This window comes from Onthophagus taurus, chromosome 5, assembly GCF_036711975.1.
Source record: "Onthophagus taurus isolate NC chromosome 5, IU_Otau_3.0, whole genome shotgun sequence".
Classification (NCBI taxonomy): domain Eukaryota; kingdom Metazoa; phylum Arthropoda; class Insecta; order Coleoptera; family Scarabaeidae; genus Onthophagus; species Onthophagus taurus.
The window spans coordinates 3,445,742-3,466,145 of NC_091970.1; the positions used below are offsets into that span (position 1 = coordinate 3,445,742).

Below are 20,404 nucleotides of genomic sequence, written 5' to 3' on the forward strand. Positions count from 1 at the left end.
GTCAGGGGAGGGGATGAGGTGTATGGTTGTTCCTTTCTGGTTTTAACGGGAATCAAATTAGATAAAGTGAGAGAGATGTGAAATTTTACCCAAAACGTCGTTCGCTCTGCATCTGACAAAGGTTGTCACCTTAACATTTCGAAGTAGCACAGAGTAAACAGGAAATTAGTGAGAGATGTTTTCATCTATTTTAACGTGAAATTTGATGGGCAACAAGCAAACGGTAGAGAAGACTGTTGTAGAGAACTCGACGAGCAACAAAGGGAAGCAAGTGAAATTTCAAGAGGTAAATAAACTCGTTCGCGCTTTATAACCTGTATTCCCGTCCTGTTATTATTTGTTTACTGCGTCATCTGTGTTGTTAATTGCCAACTGGTTGTGTTATTTCACTCAGATAAATAATTCGAGCAGCTTTTTCACGAAGAGTCTACTCAGTTTAAACAGTCAGAGGTCTACTTATAGTGTATCCAGACCTTGGTCAAGAGTATCTAGGAAAAGGTGAGTGATTTGGCACTATTTCATAAGAAAGTTATGTTTAAAGTTTTATTTTGTTATTTTTGGAACAGGTGAAAAGCCGCCAAGTTCAAGTTTTTTTTTTTTTGATTCATTGTATGATTTATTTTTAGGTTACACATGTTTTGCAAAATCAGCTGATGGTTGCGTGATGCAAAATTTCATCAACCTTTATTGATTAATTAAATAAATAATAAAATTAATCATTAATTATAGATCTTTTTTGTTATGATTTAAGTTGGTAGTGTTGACATAAAAATTAAACATAACCTCAATTTAAAAATTTTTTTTTTAATTTTTATTATTAAAATTGTATTGTTGTATGTTGTTATAGGTGGAAGGAATCAACTTTAACTTTACCTTACGATTCAAGTAAAACAGCTTGGCCCGTCTCGCAATTAGAATCGTATTTCTTACCGGTTTTTCCCATCGATTCAAGACCCCACGAACAAAAGTACAAAGTTATAGAGGAAATTGCGAGGGGCGCTTTCGGAAAAGTCTTTAAGGTGTTAAGCGAAGAAAGTGGAGGCAATATTTATGCGCTTAAAGTTCTCTCAAAATCAAAGGTTAGGTTATAATTCGATTTTTTTTTTTTGAGGTTATAATCATCTTTATTTTTTATATCGCTTATTTATAAATGTTGCAATCAAATTAATAATGTTTGTTATCTTGAGTATTGTTTACGTGCTGAGTAAGATATAATTATAATTTTTTTTTTAATTTAACAGATTATAAAGGAGAACGCAATACAGCAAGTAAAAGAGGAGGTACAAATACAAAGCGCGTGCGGTCATCACACGTTCATCGTCAGTTCTCCGTGTCATTGGCAGTCAAGGAAAAAATTATACATTGGTATGAAATCATAACCTAATTTTGAATTTATTTATAAAATTAAATTTTAGTAACCGAATTTATCTCTGGGGGGGAACTCCACAATTTTCTCGAGGAGTACGCTTTACCCAAGGTCCTAATTAAGTTGTACATCGCCCAAATTGCTTTGGCAATAGGTAAATAATTATAAAATAAATTTTTGATTTAAAATAATTATTAATTTTGATATTTTATTCTAGTATTATATTTATTGAATAACTAGTAACTGTTCATATTGTTGTTTCTTTGTGATGATCAGCAAATCATCTATGTATTTAGCTAATAGAACTGGTTTTATTATTGTTTTTTCAAGCTGAGTGGTTAGTAGAAGATTCACTACACAACCTGGTATAAGAAGACCTCTTCTAGCAATAGAACCTTACATTACTACACCATCCTAAGATTCAAATCCTAAACACAATGAAGAATTTAATACATAGAGCTATTGCATTAACATAATGAATCATCTACTAACCACTCAGCTTGGAAAAGCAAACCTAAAACCAGTTCTATTAGCTAAATACATAGATTATTTGCTGATCATCACAAAGAAACAACAATATGAACAGTTACTACAATTATTCAATGAATATAATACTAGAATAAAATTCACAGTAGAATTGACAAAAAAAGAAGAAATACCATATTTATATTTGAAAATAATACACTGTGTTAATTAATTATCGTATCCCACATGACCTGTGTAATATTGGCTGCATATTTTAATATGTAGTGGTAGATTGGAGAATTTTAAATTAGTAACCAGATGTTGACAGCTGATCAAACGTTATTAGTTATTATTGTGGTTGTCGTACATTTTGTGAGTTTTCGTATTTTCTTTGTTCTTTAACCGTTTTTTGCTGCCTTTATATTTTTTGAAACAGTTCTTTTTAGAGCTATCATTGTTTCTAGTGGTTGCTTTAAGCGGTAAGTCAATAAACAAATCAAAATAACCACTACTTTCAACATTAATTTCAATCTATGGGTACACTAAAAATTATTTTAAATAAAAGGACAGAAAGTTACCTCTTTTTTTATATTTAAAATATTTTTTTAATTATTAAAATATGTTAATTTTAATTACAAAGCATTTTATGGAACCAGTTCAAGTTGGTGACATTGGGTCATTAATTTTTCTAGTTGTCAATCTGACAATTTTTGTTTATGAATGTTTAAACAGGTTCTTAGCATCGAATACAAGTTCCACAATGATGAGGACGTTGAACTCTTGAGCAATTTCTCTTATTTTGGGAGGTGTTTTGACAATTTCTAATTGTCAATTCAAATTCCTATTTTCAAGTGTTACTAACTGCTACATACCTATTTCCCTACATTGTCAAAATTTATTTTATTTTTGATAAAAAACAGGATAAAAACGCGAATTACAAAAAATAGCATAAAAAACACGTTTCATAAGATTTAAGCGTGTCTTACGAAACTAGTTTTTTAATATACTATTAAACGGTTTTTAAAATTAATGAATTGTCGCCATCGTTTTTAGGAACTTTCGTCGCATTGCAATACCAATCTGTGATATTGGTTGCATACTTTGTCGGGTACGATAATTAATTAACATTGTACTAGTACTAAACAATAACAAAATTATTATTATTTTTTATAGATTTCTTACACAACGCCGGAGTAATTTACAGAGATTTAAAGCCGGAAAATATCTTATTAGATGCGAGGGGTGACATCAAATTAGTTGATTTCGGTTTGTCCAAGTGGTTAACCTACGGCGGGAAGACGTCGACTTTGTGTGGAACTCCCCGTTACATGGGTACGGTATTTTAAAACAAATTCGTGCGAAATAAAAGCAAAAAAAATTAAAATAATTATAATAATAATTACTCAGGTGTTCAAAGCTGTGATCGTAATTAATTGAAATCATAATTAATTCAAATCGTAATTAATTCTTATGCGTATTCAAATTCGTCGTAAACTAGTCATTATTACTTGATGCATGGTCGAATTAATAACGAAAAATGAACGCCCGCTCACAAATATTCGAATTAACGATGGAGGGTCGCCAGGTGGATGAGGCTATAACGAGCCTTTTCCATACGGTTCTTTTTCATCGTTCGATGGGGAAGTTCACGTATACGGCGGAGGGCAGCTACTCGGTGGGTTCCGTTGGTTATACAGACGTAGATTGTGATTTTATTGACTTAACATACGTATGTTGTACATCGCCGAATTTGGATAAAACGATAAAAAAGGAAATTTCGGGTTTTTCCGAATCGTTACGTTGCATGGAAGGTGGAACAGGAATGGGTCAAATTAGTTTAGAGTTTTTCCAAAAGAAACCGAATCGGTGGTTGTTTCCCCAAGAATGTATACCGTGGGAGGTGTGGACGTTACGTTTAGAGTTGATTTCGTTAAATTCGGAGGACGAGAGACAGATTTGCCGGGAAAAAGTTGGAGAACATTTAACGGATAAGATTTTGTATATTACGGAAGTGATGAACCGTCACGATTACGTTCCAAAAATGCCAAATCAATCGGAACTCGATTTGATTTTTGATACGACGTATTCGGATGTTCAACCGTACCTTTTCAAATTGAGTTATCACATTGCGGGGCCGTCGGCGTCAACGTCTGTTGGGTCAACAATGAAAAAGCTTATAAGAGAAACTTTATCGTTATGAATTTATTAGTACAATTATTGGTTTTTTTTAAATAGTTTTAATTTAATTTTTCTTTTGGACAACTCGAGATCTCCACGTTAGGATTTTTTTGAAATTTACTTGAACTAAATGGTTTTTTATTGAATAAATGCACGGTAAATGTTTTATTATTTCTTTTTTCTTCGACACTAACAAAAAAACTGTAAATAGATTTCTTTTGGTTGTTAAAATTAATCTTCTTTGTTGTTGATAAATTTTTTTCTGGGCCCGCACAAGAGATTTCCTCGTTAGTGAGATTTAGGATTAGATATCAGATTTGACCAATTGTGTACATAGGATACGTTTAACTCGATGTTTTTTAATTAGATGTGCAACATTTATTTGTGTTAAGATTGAATTTCTTAGAGTTATTTAATAATTAAAACAGTTTAGGTTGGGATTGTAATATTTCAGTGCAATTAATTAATCTTTTTATAAAGTTAAATTTATAAATTCTTTCTTCAGAGTTATTTTTACGGTACTTAGTCTCTAATTTTTCCTAATTCGACGTATTTCTTCCTATTTAGCAGTCAATAAATACTGGGTGCGCGAGAAAAGAGATGTTTCTTACTCTACTACACCTTGTATTAAATTTGTAAATATTAGAACGTTTTTAAATTAGAGTTAATTTTTTATACTTTAGTTATTTTTTTTTATTAAAAAAGTTTTAAACTTTACTACTTTTTAAGGTAATTGACTTCTATTGTGTGTTATTTAAGTGAGAAGCCAAACTTCATCACATTATTCCCTACATTTTAAATGTATTGTACCAAATGCTTAGAATACACCAAATTTATATTTAAAAAATGTCCGGTTTCATAATCAACTTGTTTGAGATTAATTATTCCATGTAATCTGTGTTTCATTTATTGAGCCGAGGTTGCTTGCAGCCGAGACACCCGATTTTTACATCAGGTTTGTGATAATATGCTATTAAAATATGCGTCGGCCATAAATGACCTCGGCTTAAAAAAACATGTATTCCACTGTATTTAGCCGAGGTCGCTTGCGGCCGAGGCATTAGAGAATAGAATATGTAATATATCTATTGTAGCGCCTCGGCGTAATAAAATGACATCATATTTCCCATCCCAAGCCGAGGTCGCTTGCGGCCGAGGTATTAGAGCGTATAGTATCTAATATTGTACCAAATAGTAGTGTCTCTTCTTGACATCGTATTTTCCATACTATGCCGCGGTGCCCTGTGGCTGAGATCTTACAATTGATACCATGTTCAATATTATATGCTCCAATGCCTCGGCCGCAAGCGACCTCGGCTTAATCATCTAATATCGCCGAGGTCGCTTGCGGTCGAGGCAGAACTTTATTTAATACCAGTTTTAGGGTAATATGGTATTCGTTGTAGCGCCTCGACCGCAAGAATAACGAAACTCCAAACGTCAAAGTGACATAACAGATTTGAAAGTATGACATTTAAAAAAATTCCCTGTTATTCTTATCAATTGTTACCAACTTCACTTTAATAATTTGACAGTTGTTATAAAAGGTAAATAAATTGTAGGTTATGTGGTTATTGAAAAATTGCGCCCAAAAGGTAATAAATTTCCAAATACTTCTTCTTTCTTTTCCAAACTTTCCTCTATATTCTTGTAATACAGAAAGTTTTGACATAACAAAGAATCAATGTTGATTATGAAACGGAATGTAATTTGGAATTTGGCTAATTACTTAATTAACACCACCCTCTTTATTCCTTTAAAATAGAATTCAATCTTAACATTATTTTCCTCGACATAACTAGGACTTGTATTTCAATGGTGTGGAAAACAGAAACGCAAGTCAATTAAGCTTTAATTCTTGGTAGTTTTGCACTTGCAGTTTTAATTATTTACACATACAACGAATCAAGCTTAAATTGCATCAGTTAAAAAGAAAATTAAGCTCTCCCAGTTTCCTTTAATTTCTTTTTAATTTTACGAAAAAGTGTGAAAATTTAATGTAATTGGAAACAATCATTAAAAAAAAATGGGTCAATTTCAGGATGGACTTTATCGTAGCTTTACAACAATGCAATTTTTGTGTACTTACGAACGCCTTGTGTCTTTTCTCCGTGCTGTGCTTTATTTTTTTCTTCTTTTTTAAAAATAAAAATGATTTTTTATAAAGGGTGCATGTTATCCGCCCAAAAAATAAAAACTTTGAAGAAAAAAAGCAAATAAAAATAAATGCACCCTCCGTAAAATTAAAAAAATAACTTTTTATTGAATGGGATTAACTCTTAAAATAAGAAACGAATGAGGTGTTTAGTAAAATTTTCGACTTTCGTTGTAAAAAAAGCTAAAAGCGATGTAAATATTTGTGAATATCTGTTGTGATTAAAAAAAATATTACTAATAATAATTATTATGATAACGAAGACTATTATTTATTTTGTAATGTAATTAAAATTTGTTAGAGAGTAAAGAGTTAATTTTATTCTAACCCTTTCTCCGATTTCTTATCTTCGCCATCTCATCTTATCTTGAAGGTAAGTGAAATTATCTTTTTTGTTGCAGCCCCGGAAATTTTCCACCTACAGCCTTACGGACATTCCTGCGATTGGTGGAGTTTGGGGGTTATCGCGTGCAGGATGATCACTTCTAAGGTAAGTAAAAATTGTGTAACATTAAAAGAAACTTAAAGAGAAGATTTAACGGTCTCCGTTACGGTTTCGCCTTGCAAGTTTTCTTCTCGTACATCGTGGTTCTCCTTGAAATTGTACCTTCAACTCTCGCCATCGAACAGAAAAAGCAACAAAGAGACCAAGTAAAATGATCAGAACGGTTCGGAATCTCCGTAGAAGGAGATTCTGCAATGGGACCGGTTCGTTCTTTTTCTTTTATATACAAGATCTAAACACAAAATGTACAGTGTTCGCCAAAAAGTCAACAACAGAATCAAAATTATGTTATATTTATGTTAAGGTGATGGTTAAAGATTCTAGTTTATGATATCATATAAAGAATATAAAGTGATATTATTGAAATTTCCAAGAAAAAATTATTAATGATGAAAATGTCAAATTTATAAATGAAAAACACGAAATTTTCACAAAATCATATCGGCTGTATTTTTACGGATGATGATATGATATGTATGTTAAATTTAAGCTTGAAGATTCTAGTTTATGATAAGATATAAAAACTGTATGGTGATATTATGGAAATTTCCTAGAAAAAATTGTTATAAGTAAAACTGTCATATTTATTAATCACAAAATGAGAAATTTTGAAAAAATCATATCGTTTATATTTTTAGGAATCGTGATATGATATGTATGTTAAATTGAAGCTTAAAGAGTCTAGTTTATGATATGATGTAAAAACTATATGGTGATATTATGGAAATTTCCAGGAAAAGATTATTAAAGAAGTAACTGTCAAATTTATAAATGAAAAAACGCGAAATTTAAAAAAATCATATTAGCTGTATTTTTAGGAATCTTGATATGATATGTGTGTTAAATTGACGCTTAAAGATTCTAGTTGATGATATGATATAAAAACTATAAAATAATATTATGAAAATTTGCAGGAAAAAATTAATAAAGGTGAAACTGCCAAATTAATAAATCAAAAAATGGAAAATTTTCAAAAAATCGTATCGTTTATATTTTTAGGAATCGTGATATGATATGTATGTTAAATTGAAGCTTAAAGGGTCAAGTTTATAATATGATATAAACATTATAAGATGATATTATTAAAATTTCTAATGTACACTTATTAAAGATAAATTTTCCTATAAATTTAGTCTTTCTAACTTTTGGCGAACACTGTACACGGTATTATAGGGTGTTCTATTATTCTGGTATATCTTGATGGTAATCATGTGAGAAATCTTTAAAGGGGTTCTTTTGTGTGTTAAGTTTTTATTATTTTTTTTTTATCTCGACGTCCGGTTCTTTGTGATTTTATCGGTGGAGAATTAATGGCGATGACTCCGCCGGTATTATTCTATCCACAGAATAACGTTACGAGATTTGATGGGATAATTTTTTTTTGGTACAATAAAACCACAAAAATAATATGTATAAAACTTTATTGAAAGCTTTCAATACACAATAACGTATAATCCTTAAAAAATATAACTTCTAAATCGATAGAAGTACGACACAAGTGTATGGAACATTTAGAAAATTTTTTAAAAATCTAATTTTATTTCGTGGAATGACTACGTTCGATTACTTAACATCTAAATAAAGAAGGAAAAAATCTAAAATAATTTCTTTTTATCGTCCATCTCTTTTAATTTTAACATAAATTAAAAATATAATAATAAAATTGTTTTTAAAATCGTTGAGGTCCCGTTCATCCAGACGTTCCACCAATTAAATTATTTCAAATTTTATTTTCCTTTGTAAACGAAAGGGCAAAAGGGACCTCAATTTCAGTCGAAATTAACGTTTCTTTTTTTTTTGTTACTTTTTTTTATAAGAAATACTGCCCTAATTCACTCAAGAACTTCCCTCAGGCGATTTTTCCAATTTCGGTGCTGATTCTGATTCGTTTTGAGGCTCCACCCTTTGTACTTGTTCCGCTACTTCAGGTTGTTCAACCTAAATTTTAATAAAAACAAATTAAATATTAATTAATTAGTTAATTAATTAATTACCTTCTTTTCTGGTGCTGGTTCTTCTTTAGCTAAAGTTAATTCGGGTTTTGGTTCTTCTGCCAAAACTTCAGGCACTTCTTTTGGGGTTTCTACTTTTTCTTCAATTTTAGTTTCTTCTACTTTTGTTGGTTGAGGTGCTTTATCATCAGATGTGCTTCTTCCTTCTTCAATTAATTTTTCTGGCTTTGTTGCTACTTCAACGATTGTTACACTTGATGGAACTGGTTCATCTTTTACTGCTTCATCTTTAACCACGTCATCTTTAGCCACTTCATCTTTTGCTACTTCATCTTTTACTACTTCATCTTTTGCTACTTCATCTTTAACCACTTCATCTTTAGATGCTACATTTTTAGGTACCTCATCTTTAGGTGCTCCATCTTTAGCTACTTCATCTTTAGCCACTTCCTCCTTAGCCACTTCATCTTTAGCCACTTCTTCTTTAATTGGAGCTTCTTGTTTCGGTGCTTCTACTTCAGGTTGAGCTGGTTGCGGAACTGGTAACGCTTCTGGTTGTTTTTCCGATTCTTTTTCTTTCTGGACTTCATCCTGTTGACTTGGTAACGCAATCGGTTGTACTTCAGGTGCTTTTTCTTCAGCTTCTATCGGTTGTTCAACTTTTTGCTCGCTTGGTTGACTCGGTTTAGCTTCTTCAACTGGCAAAACAACGGGTTCATTAACTTTTTCTTCGTTAATTTTTCCCTCGTCAACTTTTTCTACATTCGCTTTTCCTTCATTAACTTTTTCTTCTAATTTCGGTTGTGAAGCTTCAGCTCTCGGTTCATCCACCGTTTTATCTTCGCTGGATTCGTTGGAGAGATTTTCGGAGCTCTCTGGCGCGGGTTGCGAAGGTAACTGAACCGGTTCAGCTGGTTTTTGGGACTCCTGCGGACTTTCGTTGCTTTCATCAGACCCCGCGCTTTCGTTGGATTCGGCGGATTCGTCTCTTTGCGGTTGAGCGTCTTGCAATAACTCCTGCTTCTTCTCCTGTTCAACTGGGTGGTTGCTCAATTCGGGTGATTTATTGAGAGCTTCTTCGCTTTCCCCCAAAGGATACGCGAAACATAACCCAACGAGGAGCAAAATTCCCACAAAACTCTTCATTCTAAAATCAAAAAAAAAATATTTATTTTCGGTTTCGTTTAATTGAGCAAATTGCGGATGGAACGTAATCAAACTAGTTGTACTACAACCTCTTGTACAATGGAATCGGGATAATACGAATTGAATGAACCTTTGTTGTAAACACAATTATCTATTTAACCAGAAGTAAAATACCGGATGCAGTCGGTTTCGAGTTCGCTCGGTCTCTTATTCGAACTGCACTAAAGTAATACTTGGTTATTATTTGCGATAAAATTCTTCTGCAACATTCCGGTTAAGCAAATTTCTTTTAAATTGCACCGACGGCTCTCGGCTCATTACAATTTCAAATCGAGTCGTGTCCCTATCTCTTCGCAAAACGGGGAAAGGTTAATGTTTAAGTCGGCGAAAAGCCGCAAAACTCCTTACCCGCGCAAGTCACCTTTACAATCCGGCGTGACGCAAGCCAATAACAATAATAATAAGTAAGTAATTGTACGCATAAAGGTCGTTAACACCGTTGAACCGTACGGTTGAGCGATCGCAAGGAAACGGCGAACCTCCACATACGGAAAGTGATGTTATGTATTAGCAAAGACCTTGATTTACCATTCAATTAAACATTTTAAATGGGAAGAATTTCTGTTGTATCGTATAAGCCTGGCTTAAATTTATATATAAACCCAAATTAAACAGTTAAAAAAACTTGCATCTTCATTTTTGTACTTATATCGTTATCAGAAACTTTGGTTCAATGCTATTAGATGAAGCAAAATCTTTTGTGAACTCCTTATAAAGTCAATGGTGCAATGTTTTTGAAAAATTATCAACATTATTTGTATTATAACATTCTATAGAGAGTTTTTTTTGTGCCTATAGATTTTAATTTGTTTTCTGCCAACTATATTTAGCGTTCTGCAAGCAGTATCTAGCCTTTTCTCGGCAGTACTCTCTTCTGCAAGCAGTTTTTACGTTTCTACTAATTGTGTTTAGTCTTCTAGAAGCAATTTCTAGTCTATTTCAAACAGTATCTGTCTTCTGCCAACAGTAATTGTCTTCTGCAAGCAATTTTTAGTATAGCAAGCAGTATCTAGTATACTACACGCATTATTTGTCTTCTGCAGACAGTTTGTAGTTTTCCAACAATAGTATTTAGTCTTCTACAAGCAGTCTCCAGCTTTTTATAGGCAGTATTTGTCTTCTGCCAATAGTATTTAAATAAAACGAGGAAACACGATGAAAAATGTTTTAATAATTAAGTTAGATTAGTGCGACATGTTTCCTGTCCTAATAAATTTTGTTACGGTTTGGTTATACGTATATATATTTACCCCGAAACATGTCGCACTGATCTAGCTTAATTATTAAAACATTTTTCATCGTTTTTCCTCGTTTTATTTCATTACACCACGATGAAATTGTAAATCTTTAAGCAGTTTTGTCATCTACAAACAGTCCAATGCAAGTATTTAGCCTCCCATAGACAGTATTTATCGTCTACAAGTTCCATCTCCAAATCCTTCTTCTATTATTTCCTTAGTGTGTTATAGACCTCAACCATAAACTTCAAATTTTGTTCAGAAACTTGCATCTTCATTAAAAACCTTAATTCAATGCTGCTAGATACTCTAAAGTCGTTTTTGATTACTTACTTAATAAAAAAATGATTGAAGCCGAGTTATCTATTCAGAAAAAAAAGTTGTATTGGTTCCAACTCAAAATCCTTCTTCTATTATTTAGTGTATACGTTGTGCATTTTGACCAGAAACTTTTAATCTTGTTCAGAAACTAAACCGTACATTTATAACGAAACCAAGTTACGTTAAGTAAAAAATTCTTTAAGTTTCAAAGTAATCTTTTCGTTTAAAAAAAAAATATTAAAAATGCGATGAGGTATAACGACCCAAACGAAATTTCAACAACATCGTAACCTTAAAAAAAATTCCCGTGGAAAATCGTATTCTCAACGGATCGTCTTCAACAATTCGGACGAAGACAAAAAAACGCGTTAATAATTGCGTTTGGCTTCACGAAATTGAATTCGCCGTTATGAAACGGTTTCAAAAGAATATTGCGTCGATTTCAATTTTTTTTTAATTAAAAATCTATTCCTTTAGATTTCAAAAGTTATTAATAATTTTATCATTTTGTATTAGTCTTTATGATTCCATCAATCAATAATGAATAATTAACTATTTGCGAACGCCACACACAAAAAAGCAAACACTAAAAGACTAAAACATCCAAGTTTAAATATTTGAGCGTGTTATTAGAGTCCCATTGTTGACAAATAAGGGTTGTTGATGACTCTCTCGGGCGTAATTTAGGAACTCGTGCAACCTATTTGACAATTTCAACCAATTTTTTGTGACCAATTGGGGAATAATTTCATCAATTCCCGCGAGAAGTGGAAAATTGTTTTCATTTTGAGTATTTCGTAGGTTGCATTAAATTGGTAAATACAGTAAAACCTCGATATAACGGACCTCGTTAGAATGGAATATTTTTATTGAATTAAAAAATTGCAAACATTAAAATTGCAAATTTAGAGCTAATAAAGTGATGTAATTTTTTTTGCTACTGCCAAATTTTAATTGTGTGTTCTCACCGTGTTCCTTAGGTTTTTTTTAACATCTTAGGAACAAAAAAAATTAAACAAATAAAATTGTGAATTTACAAGTTAAGGGACAAAGTATCTTTGTCATTGCCAAAATTGAAATGTGTGCATTAGTCGTGTTACTAATGAAATTTTAAATATTCTAGAAGAAAAAAATTTTTCAAAAATTAAAATTTTAAATTTAGAGCTAATAAAGTGACGTAATTTTTTTTGCTACTGCCAAATTTGAATTGTGTGTACTCATCGTGTTCCTTAGGTCATTTTTAACAACTTAGGAACAAAAAAAAATAAAGATTGCGATTCCGATAATAAATATAAATTAAAAATAATTAAATTTTATATCATCATTTAATATTTAATGGTCCCATAATGTTTTTTTAAATCTAAAATATAAGATTTTTCCTCTTATTTATGTTATGTAAGTGTAACATTAAACTTTAGTTTCTTCTTTTACGACTTTTAAGAAATTTAATAGTTTCTTAAGATAATAATAATTTTATTGTAATGATTAATTAAAATTTGGCTATAAAATAAAATAATTTCCTACCTTGGTTATTTCAATTTGAATGAAAAAACTTAAACGTTGCTCTGCTACTAACTACACAAAGCCACTAGCAAGGAATCTTTTACGAGCTTCCAAAGCGGTACGCTTTTATATAGTTTGCGTCCCCACCACCATGTACCATCAAACCAAAATCAGCTTCAGGCAAGGTGCATCTTATTCTCCAATAAAAAATAACCCGTTATTTCTAAATAACAAACATATTTCTAGTTCAATAAATAATGTTTTTTTAAACATTTTTTTTATAATTTTGTACGTTACCAGAATCGAATTTCTTCGGCTTATAATATAACGTGTTGGGTAGATTCTTCGGAATAAATTTTGTTTTGTTTGATCTTTTTCACGAACGGAAACTGCTGCTCCCTAACGAACTAGTCGAGCTGGTTCGTATTTTTTTTGTGGTATTTGTTCTTCCCTCTATTTTTCTTATTCCTTTTATTTTTATTGTTCCTTCCATTTTTCTTCTTCTATTTTTCTTCTGCCAATGTATAATTGGGTTATAAATAACTCGACTCGTGCCATCTACTTTTCGAAAAATTCCTTTTTTTTTCCTGTTATGTTTCACCTATAATAATCTATGTAATATTTAATATTTAAGTAGTTGAGTCGATGAATCATTTGAAAAAATATTCTAAATCGGTTTTTTTTTGTATGATACATCGAATTGAAATAAATTAAGTACGTGCGATGCGTAATTGTATGTAATAATGAGATTATTCCAAGGAAATACAACTTTTCTGTTACCTGCTTTCTTTATAAAATCTTCAAATTAATATTAATGTTATTTTTTTTGGTTCTGCCGCTCTCCCTAAGTATTATAGAGAAGTTTTAAGTCGATTAAAATCATTTTGACTCGCATCCCAATCAATTTTTTCTATTTTTAGGTGTCTCTATAATAATTTCAGATGTGCTTAAAGTCTTTCTATTCATTTTGCCACTCTTCTCAGGTATTTTCGAGATGTTCTTAGTCGTTTAGAATTATTTTGATTGACACTAATCAATTTTTTCGTGTTCTAAAATTATTCAAGTTTCTGGAAAACGATTATTTCTTTTCTATGAGCTGGTCCAATTGTATCCACCCATCTTGTATCGGTCCATATATCTTGTCTAAAAGACTTCGTATTCCTATGTTGTTCTTGGTCTTTTAATATTGCGATAAATGTAGGCATAGTAGTAGTTATTTTAGCAGCCATCTTCTGAAATGAGACTTCTTTTTTTATAATTAGCGCCATCTATTGCAATCTATTAAAACTAAATTTCCTACTTCACGTCAGTTAGCAATATTAATATTAAAAATCGTTTTAAACGGAATAAAATGACCGATTTTTTTATTGAATCATTTAATTCGTCAATATCATCAATAAAACCAGGATGTACCTCGAAAGCTATAATTAAACACTTAAATGATTACTGTTTTGTTGCTTTACGTGTTTTTATGGAAACAATGGTCTTAATTAGAGGGAGTAAAAAAACACCATTCTTTGATGATATTATCATTAAAGAATGTTGTTTTCTAAAACGTACTCTTTTTTCAAGATTAATCGAAATTAACCTTTGATGTGACAAAAACAATTTTTTCGCTTTCTTAAATTATTTGCGGCAACCATTAGCACCTCCGTTAAATGTTGCAAAAAGATTCAAATTTCAAAAATTAATTTGTAGAGAGAATAAAATTAAAGGTCAAGTTCTTTTGGTTATGTTAATATCAAATTTAAAGATAATTTCGATGCATCTCACAAAATCTTAAACACGTCACATCTATTGTCGTAATAAATGTGTTCATTGAATTTCATAAAGAGTGATTCATTGTTAGCAAAAAATTAAAACATATTAAATCGGTTGTTTATAAGGTTTTAAATGTTTGAATAGAAGTAAAAATCATCTTGCGTGCTTTGCGTTTTAATGAAATAATAAAATGATTGTGATCGTTTTTCCTTGGGGAATTTATTTGAAATTGTTAAAATCATTTTTTACTCCATGTAAACGACCCGTGGTTGTTTTAATTCTTTCCTAACCTTGATTTGGGACGAGAGGTTGTTATTTTACAGCTATTTTTGGCAATGCGACCTCTAGATGTAGCGGTACTTCAACGTAAATTCATCTTAAAAAAAATCTAAACGGAGATTATCTATGTATTTATCTGACGAGAAGAATTGGATGCTGCAAAACGTGAAAGGCAATTAATATTTAAATTATACGGCGCCGTTATGAGAGAAGTTAGCTCTCAAATCTTCTAACGGTTTCTTGTGGCGATTTGAAGATTTTTTTGCAACAATAAAAAATATATACGTGATTAAAAAATATCTCCACAGTAAAACAGACATTTTTTAACTCTAACCTCACTAATTCGATCAAAAATCAAAAATGCTTTAATTTAAGTCCAAACACGACTAAGTTATCTTAATTAATTCGCTAGTTATCTTAGTTTTTCTATAAATAATGAAGACAGATAGAAAACAAAATGGCCGCCTGTCATTGTTGACATTTCAATGTAATTTTATCATTTTTCCACCAAAATCAACATTCTTTGGTATCAATTCGAATAAATCCGACCTCCTCCATCCAAATTTAGTACTAAAAATTATAATTAATTACTAAGATAAATCAAAATTGCTACTAATAAGGTTTTTTTTTGAAAATATGTCGTGTTGGATGTCATTTAGAATAATTTGAGGGTGATCTTTTCGAATTTCACAGTTATTTTTAATAAATTAAAAATCTAAGATGGTCGCGATGCAACATTTTTTAATTCTAACCTCACTAATTCGATCAAAAATCAAAAAAGCTCTAATTTAAGTCCAAACATGACTAAGCTATCTTAATTAATTCGCTAGTTATCTTAGTTTTTCTATAAATAATATAAAGAGATAAAAAACAAAATGGCCACCTGTCATTGTTGACATTTCAATGTAATTTTATCGTTTTTCCGCCAAAATCTACATTCTTGGGTGTCAATTCGAATAAATCCGACCTCCTCCATCCAAATTTAGTACTAAAAATTATAATTAATTAGTAAAAAAAAACAAGATGGCTACCAATATGGTTTTTTCTTGAAAATATGTCGTGTTGGGTGTCATTTCGAATAATTTGAGGGTGATCTTTTCGAATTTCACAGTTATTTTTTAAATTATAAATCTAAGATGATCGCGGTGCAACATTTTTTATTTCTAACCTTACTAATTGGATCAAAAATGCTTTAATTTAAGTCCAAACACGACTAAGTTATCTTAATTAAATCGCTAGTTATCTTAGTTTTTCTATAAATAATGAAGGCAGATAGAAAACAAAATGGCCGCCTGTCATTGTTGACATTTCAATGTAATTTTTTTGTTTTTCCACCAAAATCAACATTCTTGGGTATCAATTCGAATAAATCCGACCTCCTCTATACAAATTTAGTATTAAAAATTATAATTAATTACTAAAAAAAAATCAAAATGGCTACCAATATGGTTTTTTTTTTGAAAATATGTCGTAATTTTATCGTTTTTCCACAAAAATCAACATTCTTGGGTATCAATTCGAATAAATCCCACCTCCTCTATCCAAATTTAGTAGTTTTTGAGATTTACGAGTTTTACTATATTACTTAACGTTATTGTTGTTATTAATATTACATAAAATTAAACGTAAAACATTATTAAATAAGCTAATGAAGTTTACGAGTGAACCTAATTGTTTCTACGCGGCATTAGGAGATTGTTACATAGTTTATTATGCAAGACAATAGAATCCAAGCAGACGGAAAGAAGATACGTGCCTCACCTGTTTAAGCGTTGTAATTTATAAAAGATTCTAATTCTAAGAAGAGTTAAATATTTTTCTAAATTAATTAATTCCTCGATCATTAATTTCTTGATAAACTCGGCTTAACCATGGCCAAGTAACCATGACACAAAGCTTAATGACATAGGAAGTAAATGATTAAAAACGGGGGAAAATCATTAATTGAAGATTATCTACCTACTGGTAGTGTGGTAATGACACAGTTAATGTGTTTAAAAAAATTAATTTTTTGTTTCTTCATATACCCCTTGGAATCTTCTTCGACTCGCACAGCTCGGTCACGGTCTTAATCACCTGTTATAAATTCGATCCCGTTGAGTGCGAACGACCACGCAATCGGATCTCTTTTGCCATTCTCTTTTTCTGTCTCGCCATTTTTTATTCTTTTCATCTTCTTCGTCTTTTCATGTCATTTTTATTCCAATTCAATCTAACATCCTCCTTGTTCTATTGAATCTAATAAATTGATTCAATGACCTTGTAAGGTCATTGGTTTTTACTTAAACCGACCGAGAAAAGAAAAAGAAAAAATAAATTTGAAATAAATAAATCTTAGGAAAACGTTGCGTGTTGTACGTTGGAACAACACAACGAGATCGGGTTTGGAAAAGTGGCAATTAGTGCGGTAAAAACACGGGGTTATAGGGAGGAGATTGAGAAGAAGATTCTTGGTTGCGGCCTTGGTCGACGAAGCCGGACCCGTCGTCGTGGTCGCCGGTACCGATGCTCATCTACATTCTATAAATACCAATGGTGCGAAGTCTATTAAGACAGGAAACCTGCGTCTACGCCGAAGATCGGTTTCTATTTTTAATTTCGCCACGAAGTGGTGCCGTGCAATTTAAAGAGGCGCAGGTAGATGCGATCAACGTCGGAATCCCTTTTCAGAATGTAAATACCTCTAACTTCTCTCAGGGGTTTTACAATCTGTTTTAAAAATTCTTTTCTGCACACTTTTTTCTTCCTAACAGATAAGTAACTTAATTATTTCATTGAGAAAATGTTTGATTTTAAAGTGCTTTAGCTCCTGAAACTAGAGTAATTGACAGAAATCTGAGTATTGATTATTTTTATCCCCTGAACCTAGAATATTGTTTGATGGTATTCTGGGCCTATTATGACAATGATTGTGGATTGTGGCAGAAACTAATTACTACTACAAAGAGACTAGAAACTACTCAAAGTATGTAGATAGTGCTGGTATAAGGTAAATACTGCTAAGAAATGACCAAAAACTGCTAACAAAAGACTAGATAGTGTTGACATAAGCTAAATACTGCTAGACAATTACCAGAAACTGCTAATAAAAGTCTGGATAGTGCTGGCATAACCTAAATACTGCTATAAAATTTCCAGAAACTGCTAATAGATGTCTAGATAGTGCTGACATAAGCTAAATACTGCTAGAAAATTACCAGAAACTGCTAATAGAAGACTAGATAGTGCAACCATATACTAATTACTACTATAAAAGGGTAGAAAATGTTTGTAGAAGTCTAGATAGTACTGGCATACGCTAGATACTGCTAGAAAATGACCAGAAACTGCTAATAGAAGACTAGATATGCAAGCATATGCTAATTACTACTATAAAAAGCTAGGAAATGTTAATAGAAGTCTAGATAGTATTGGCATAGGCTAAATACTGCTAGAAATTGACCAGAAAATGCTAATAAAAGTCTAGATAGTGCTGGTAGAAACTTATTACTACTACAAAAAGACTAGAAACTGCTAAGAGAATGTAGACAGCGCTGGTATAAGGTAAATACTGCTAAAAAATGACCAGAAACTGCTAACAAAAGACTAGATAGTGCTGACATAAGCTAAATACTGCTAGAAAATTACCAGAAACTGCTAATAAAAGTCTGGATAGTGCTGGCATAACCTAAATACTGCTAGAAAATTACCAGAAACTGCTAATAGAAGTCTAGATATTGCTGACATAACCTAAATGCTGCTAGAGAATGATCAAAAACTGCTAATAAAAGACTAGAAAGAAATACCCAAAACAATTAATTTATTTGTGAATATCCATAATATAATTACAATCTCTTCGATCAATATCTGATCATCTGCCAATAATATCTAATCTTACACTCACAAGATTTATTAATTAACAAACTCACAAACCTTGTAAACGTTGTTGTCATTTATGAGTCATTTTAATTAAAATAATTGTTATTTGTACCGATTGTTTTCTGCGTTTTTCGTTAAAACTCACCGGTAATTATCCGTTTAAACGTTAAAATCACCTTGCGCATGCAACCGAGGTCCTGAAAAACATTTTACATCTTCTCCTCGTCTCTTCGTTTAATTCCTCATCTCTTTATTATTATTATATTATAACACGGATGTACGTGATATTCCATTAACTGAAATTAAATTGAATAATGCAAATTCCGGTCCTAGATCTAAATTGAATAACGCCGAGTTGGTTCTCGATAAGATTGGTTCTTGAGGAACTCTTTATTTTTACTTACACGGAAGCGATAAAATTAATCAAAACTTTGAAACGATTAAAAGATGTAAGGAATTTACCGACTTTAATGGTTCTTTGTCTTCTTTGACGTATCCCTATAATCGCTGGATAATAAACAGTTTTTATTAGAGTTAGAATGGAAAAATTTTGAGGTCTATGAACTTTATTTTATTGTATCTTTTAAGTTTCTTTAAAGTTTCATTTAGTATTAAGAGGAAATAAACAAGGTTAATGTTAATGTATTCATCGTTGACATCCACTTCTTTTAAATTGTCTCTAGAAACAAATATAAGTGTTTTAGGAAGGAAGCTTCATTACAGTTTACGACGAATTTTGTCCTGAGGTTAGACTTATTACCAAATTAAAATATGGGCGGATATTATTACTTGTCTTCTTTATACGCCTCGTTTAACTCTAATATCATGAACTTGGTGTAAATTTATATTTCGAAATCGAAAAACAAAAAAAATAGCCCAACTTAATTAACACGATTATAATTAATTAATTAACCTTGTAAAATTAACATTAAAATTTCTAAATTTGTACATATGTATCTTTTACGAAATAAGTCCTAACAAGATTGAGTAAAAGAATTTTAGTGAATCCCCTTCGAAATATTGTGACGTTTATTATTAAAATTAATTAATTACGCCATCTATAATTTTTAACCTAAATCATTTACAGAAACCTGTATTTAAAATTGTTTCAATTTTGATTTTTAGTACCCAACGTCTTTTCCTGTTAAAGAAAACGAATCTCCGGGGAATTTACCAGAAGATGTCGAATTAACCCCATCAGAAAAAGATCTCCTTTTAAGACTTTTAGATGTCGACCCGTCGAGGAGGTTACATTCCTTAAGAACTTTACAAACGATCGCTTTTTATAAAGGATACAATTTTGAAGATGTAAAGAATAAAAAGGTAAATCATTTAATTTCAAATTAATTAAATTAAACCAATTTGAATTTTTAGCTAAAACCCAACGATTTACTTCAAGAATTTTCACCACAAAAGAAACAAATCGAAGAAAATTTCGAAACGTTCTAATTTTATTTTTTTATTTGTGTAAAAAAAAGTTTAATAGAATTCTATTTTGGTAAGATATTGATTTTGCTCGAACATGCGCGTAAAAGACGCTGGTTATCCAGTGTTATGTCTAAACACCACTAAATACGTTTGGTTATATTAATAAAGTTTGTATTAAAACTTTTTACT

General features: G+C 31.2%; 3 protein-coding genes across 3 annotated transcripts; 2 read left to right on the top strand and 1 right to left on the bottom strand.

The window, feature by feature from the left end:
* The first annotated feature begins 56 nt into the window (after positions 1–56).
* LOC111426356 (S6 Kinase Like) lies at positions 57–20,399 on the top strand. The gene is made up of 9 exons (XM_023060845.2): positions 57–286; positions 395–498; positions 848–1,079; positions 1,242–1,365; positions 1,416–1,520; positions 3,005–3,163; positions 6,566–6,654; positions 19,913–20,110; positions 20,162–20,399. The coding sequence occupies exons 1-9, from the start codon at positions 206–208 to the stop codon at positions 20,234–20,236; spliced, it is 1,167 nt and encodes a 388-aa protein (XP_022916613.2). The 5' UTR covers positions 57–205; the 3' UTR covers positions 20,237–20,399.
* On the top strand, positions 3,173–6,473 carry LOC111426357 (autophagy-related protein 101). Its single transcript, XM_023060846.2, has one exon. It carries the CDS (start codon positions 3,369–3,371, stop codon positions 4,029–4,031), a length of 663 nt encoding a protein of 220 aa, XP_022916614.1. The 5' UTR covers positions 3,173–3,368; the 3' UTR covers positions 4,032–6,473.
* Positions 8,074–13,236, bottom strand: LOC111426355 (bangles and beads). The gene is made up of 4 exons (XM_023060844.2): positions 13,187–13,236; positions 12,911–13,112; positions 8,664–9,768; positions 8,074–8,607 (listed from the first exon to the last, which is right to left on the bottom strand). Exons 3-4 carry the CDS (start codon positions 9,765–9,767, stop codon positions 8,506–8,508), a joined length of 1,206 nt encoding a protein of 401 aa, XP_022916612.2. The 5' UTR covers position 9,768; positions 12,911–13,112; positions 13,187–13,236; the 3' UTR covers positions 8,074–8,505.
* Positions 20,400–20,404: the final 5 nt, after the last annotated feature.

Excerpts from the sequence above, each read along its gene's own strand:
- LOC111426356 (XM_023060845.2), top strand. The coding sequence starts at position 206 with ATGGGCAACAAGCAAACGGTAGAGAAGACTGTTGTAGAGAACTCGACG. Across the intron at positions 3,164-6,565 it reads TGGAACTCCCCGTTACATGG|CCCCGGAAATTTTCCACCTA; the intron begins GTACGGTATTTT and ends TTTTTGTTGCAG. Across the intron at positions 6,655-19,912 it reads GCAGGATGATCACTTCTAAG|TACCCAACGTCTTTTCCTGT; the intron begins GTAAGTAAAAAT and ends TTTGATTTTTAG.
- LOC111426357 (XM_023060846.2), top strand. The coding sequence starts at position 3,369 with ATGAACGCCCGCTCACAAATATTCGAATTAACGATGGAGGGTCGCCAG.
- LOC111426355 (XM_023060844.2), bottom strand. The coding sequence starts at position 9,767 with ATGAAGAGTTTTGTGGGAATTTTGCTCCTCGTTGGGTTATGTTTCGCG. Across the intron at positions 8,608-8,663 it reads AACCAGCACCAGAAAAGAAG|GTTGAACAACCTGAAGTAGC; the intron begins GTAATTAATTAA and ends ATTAAAATTTAG.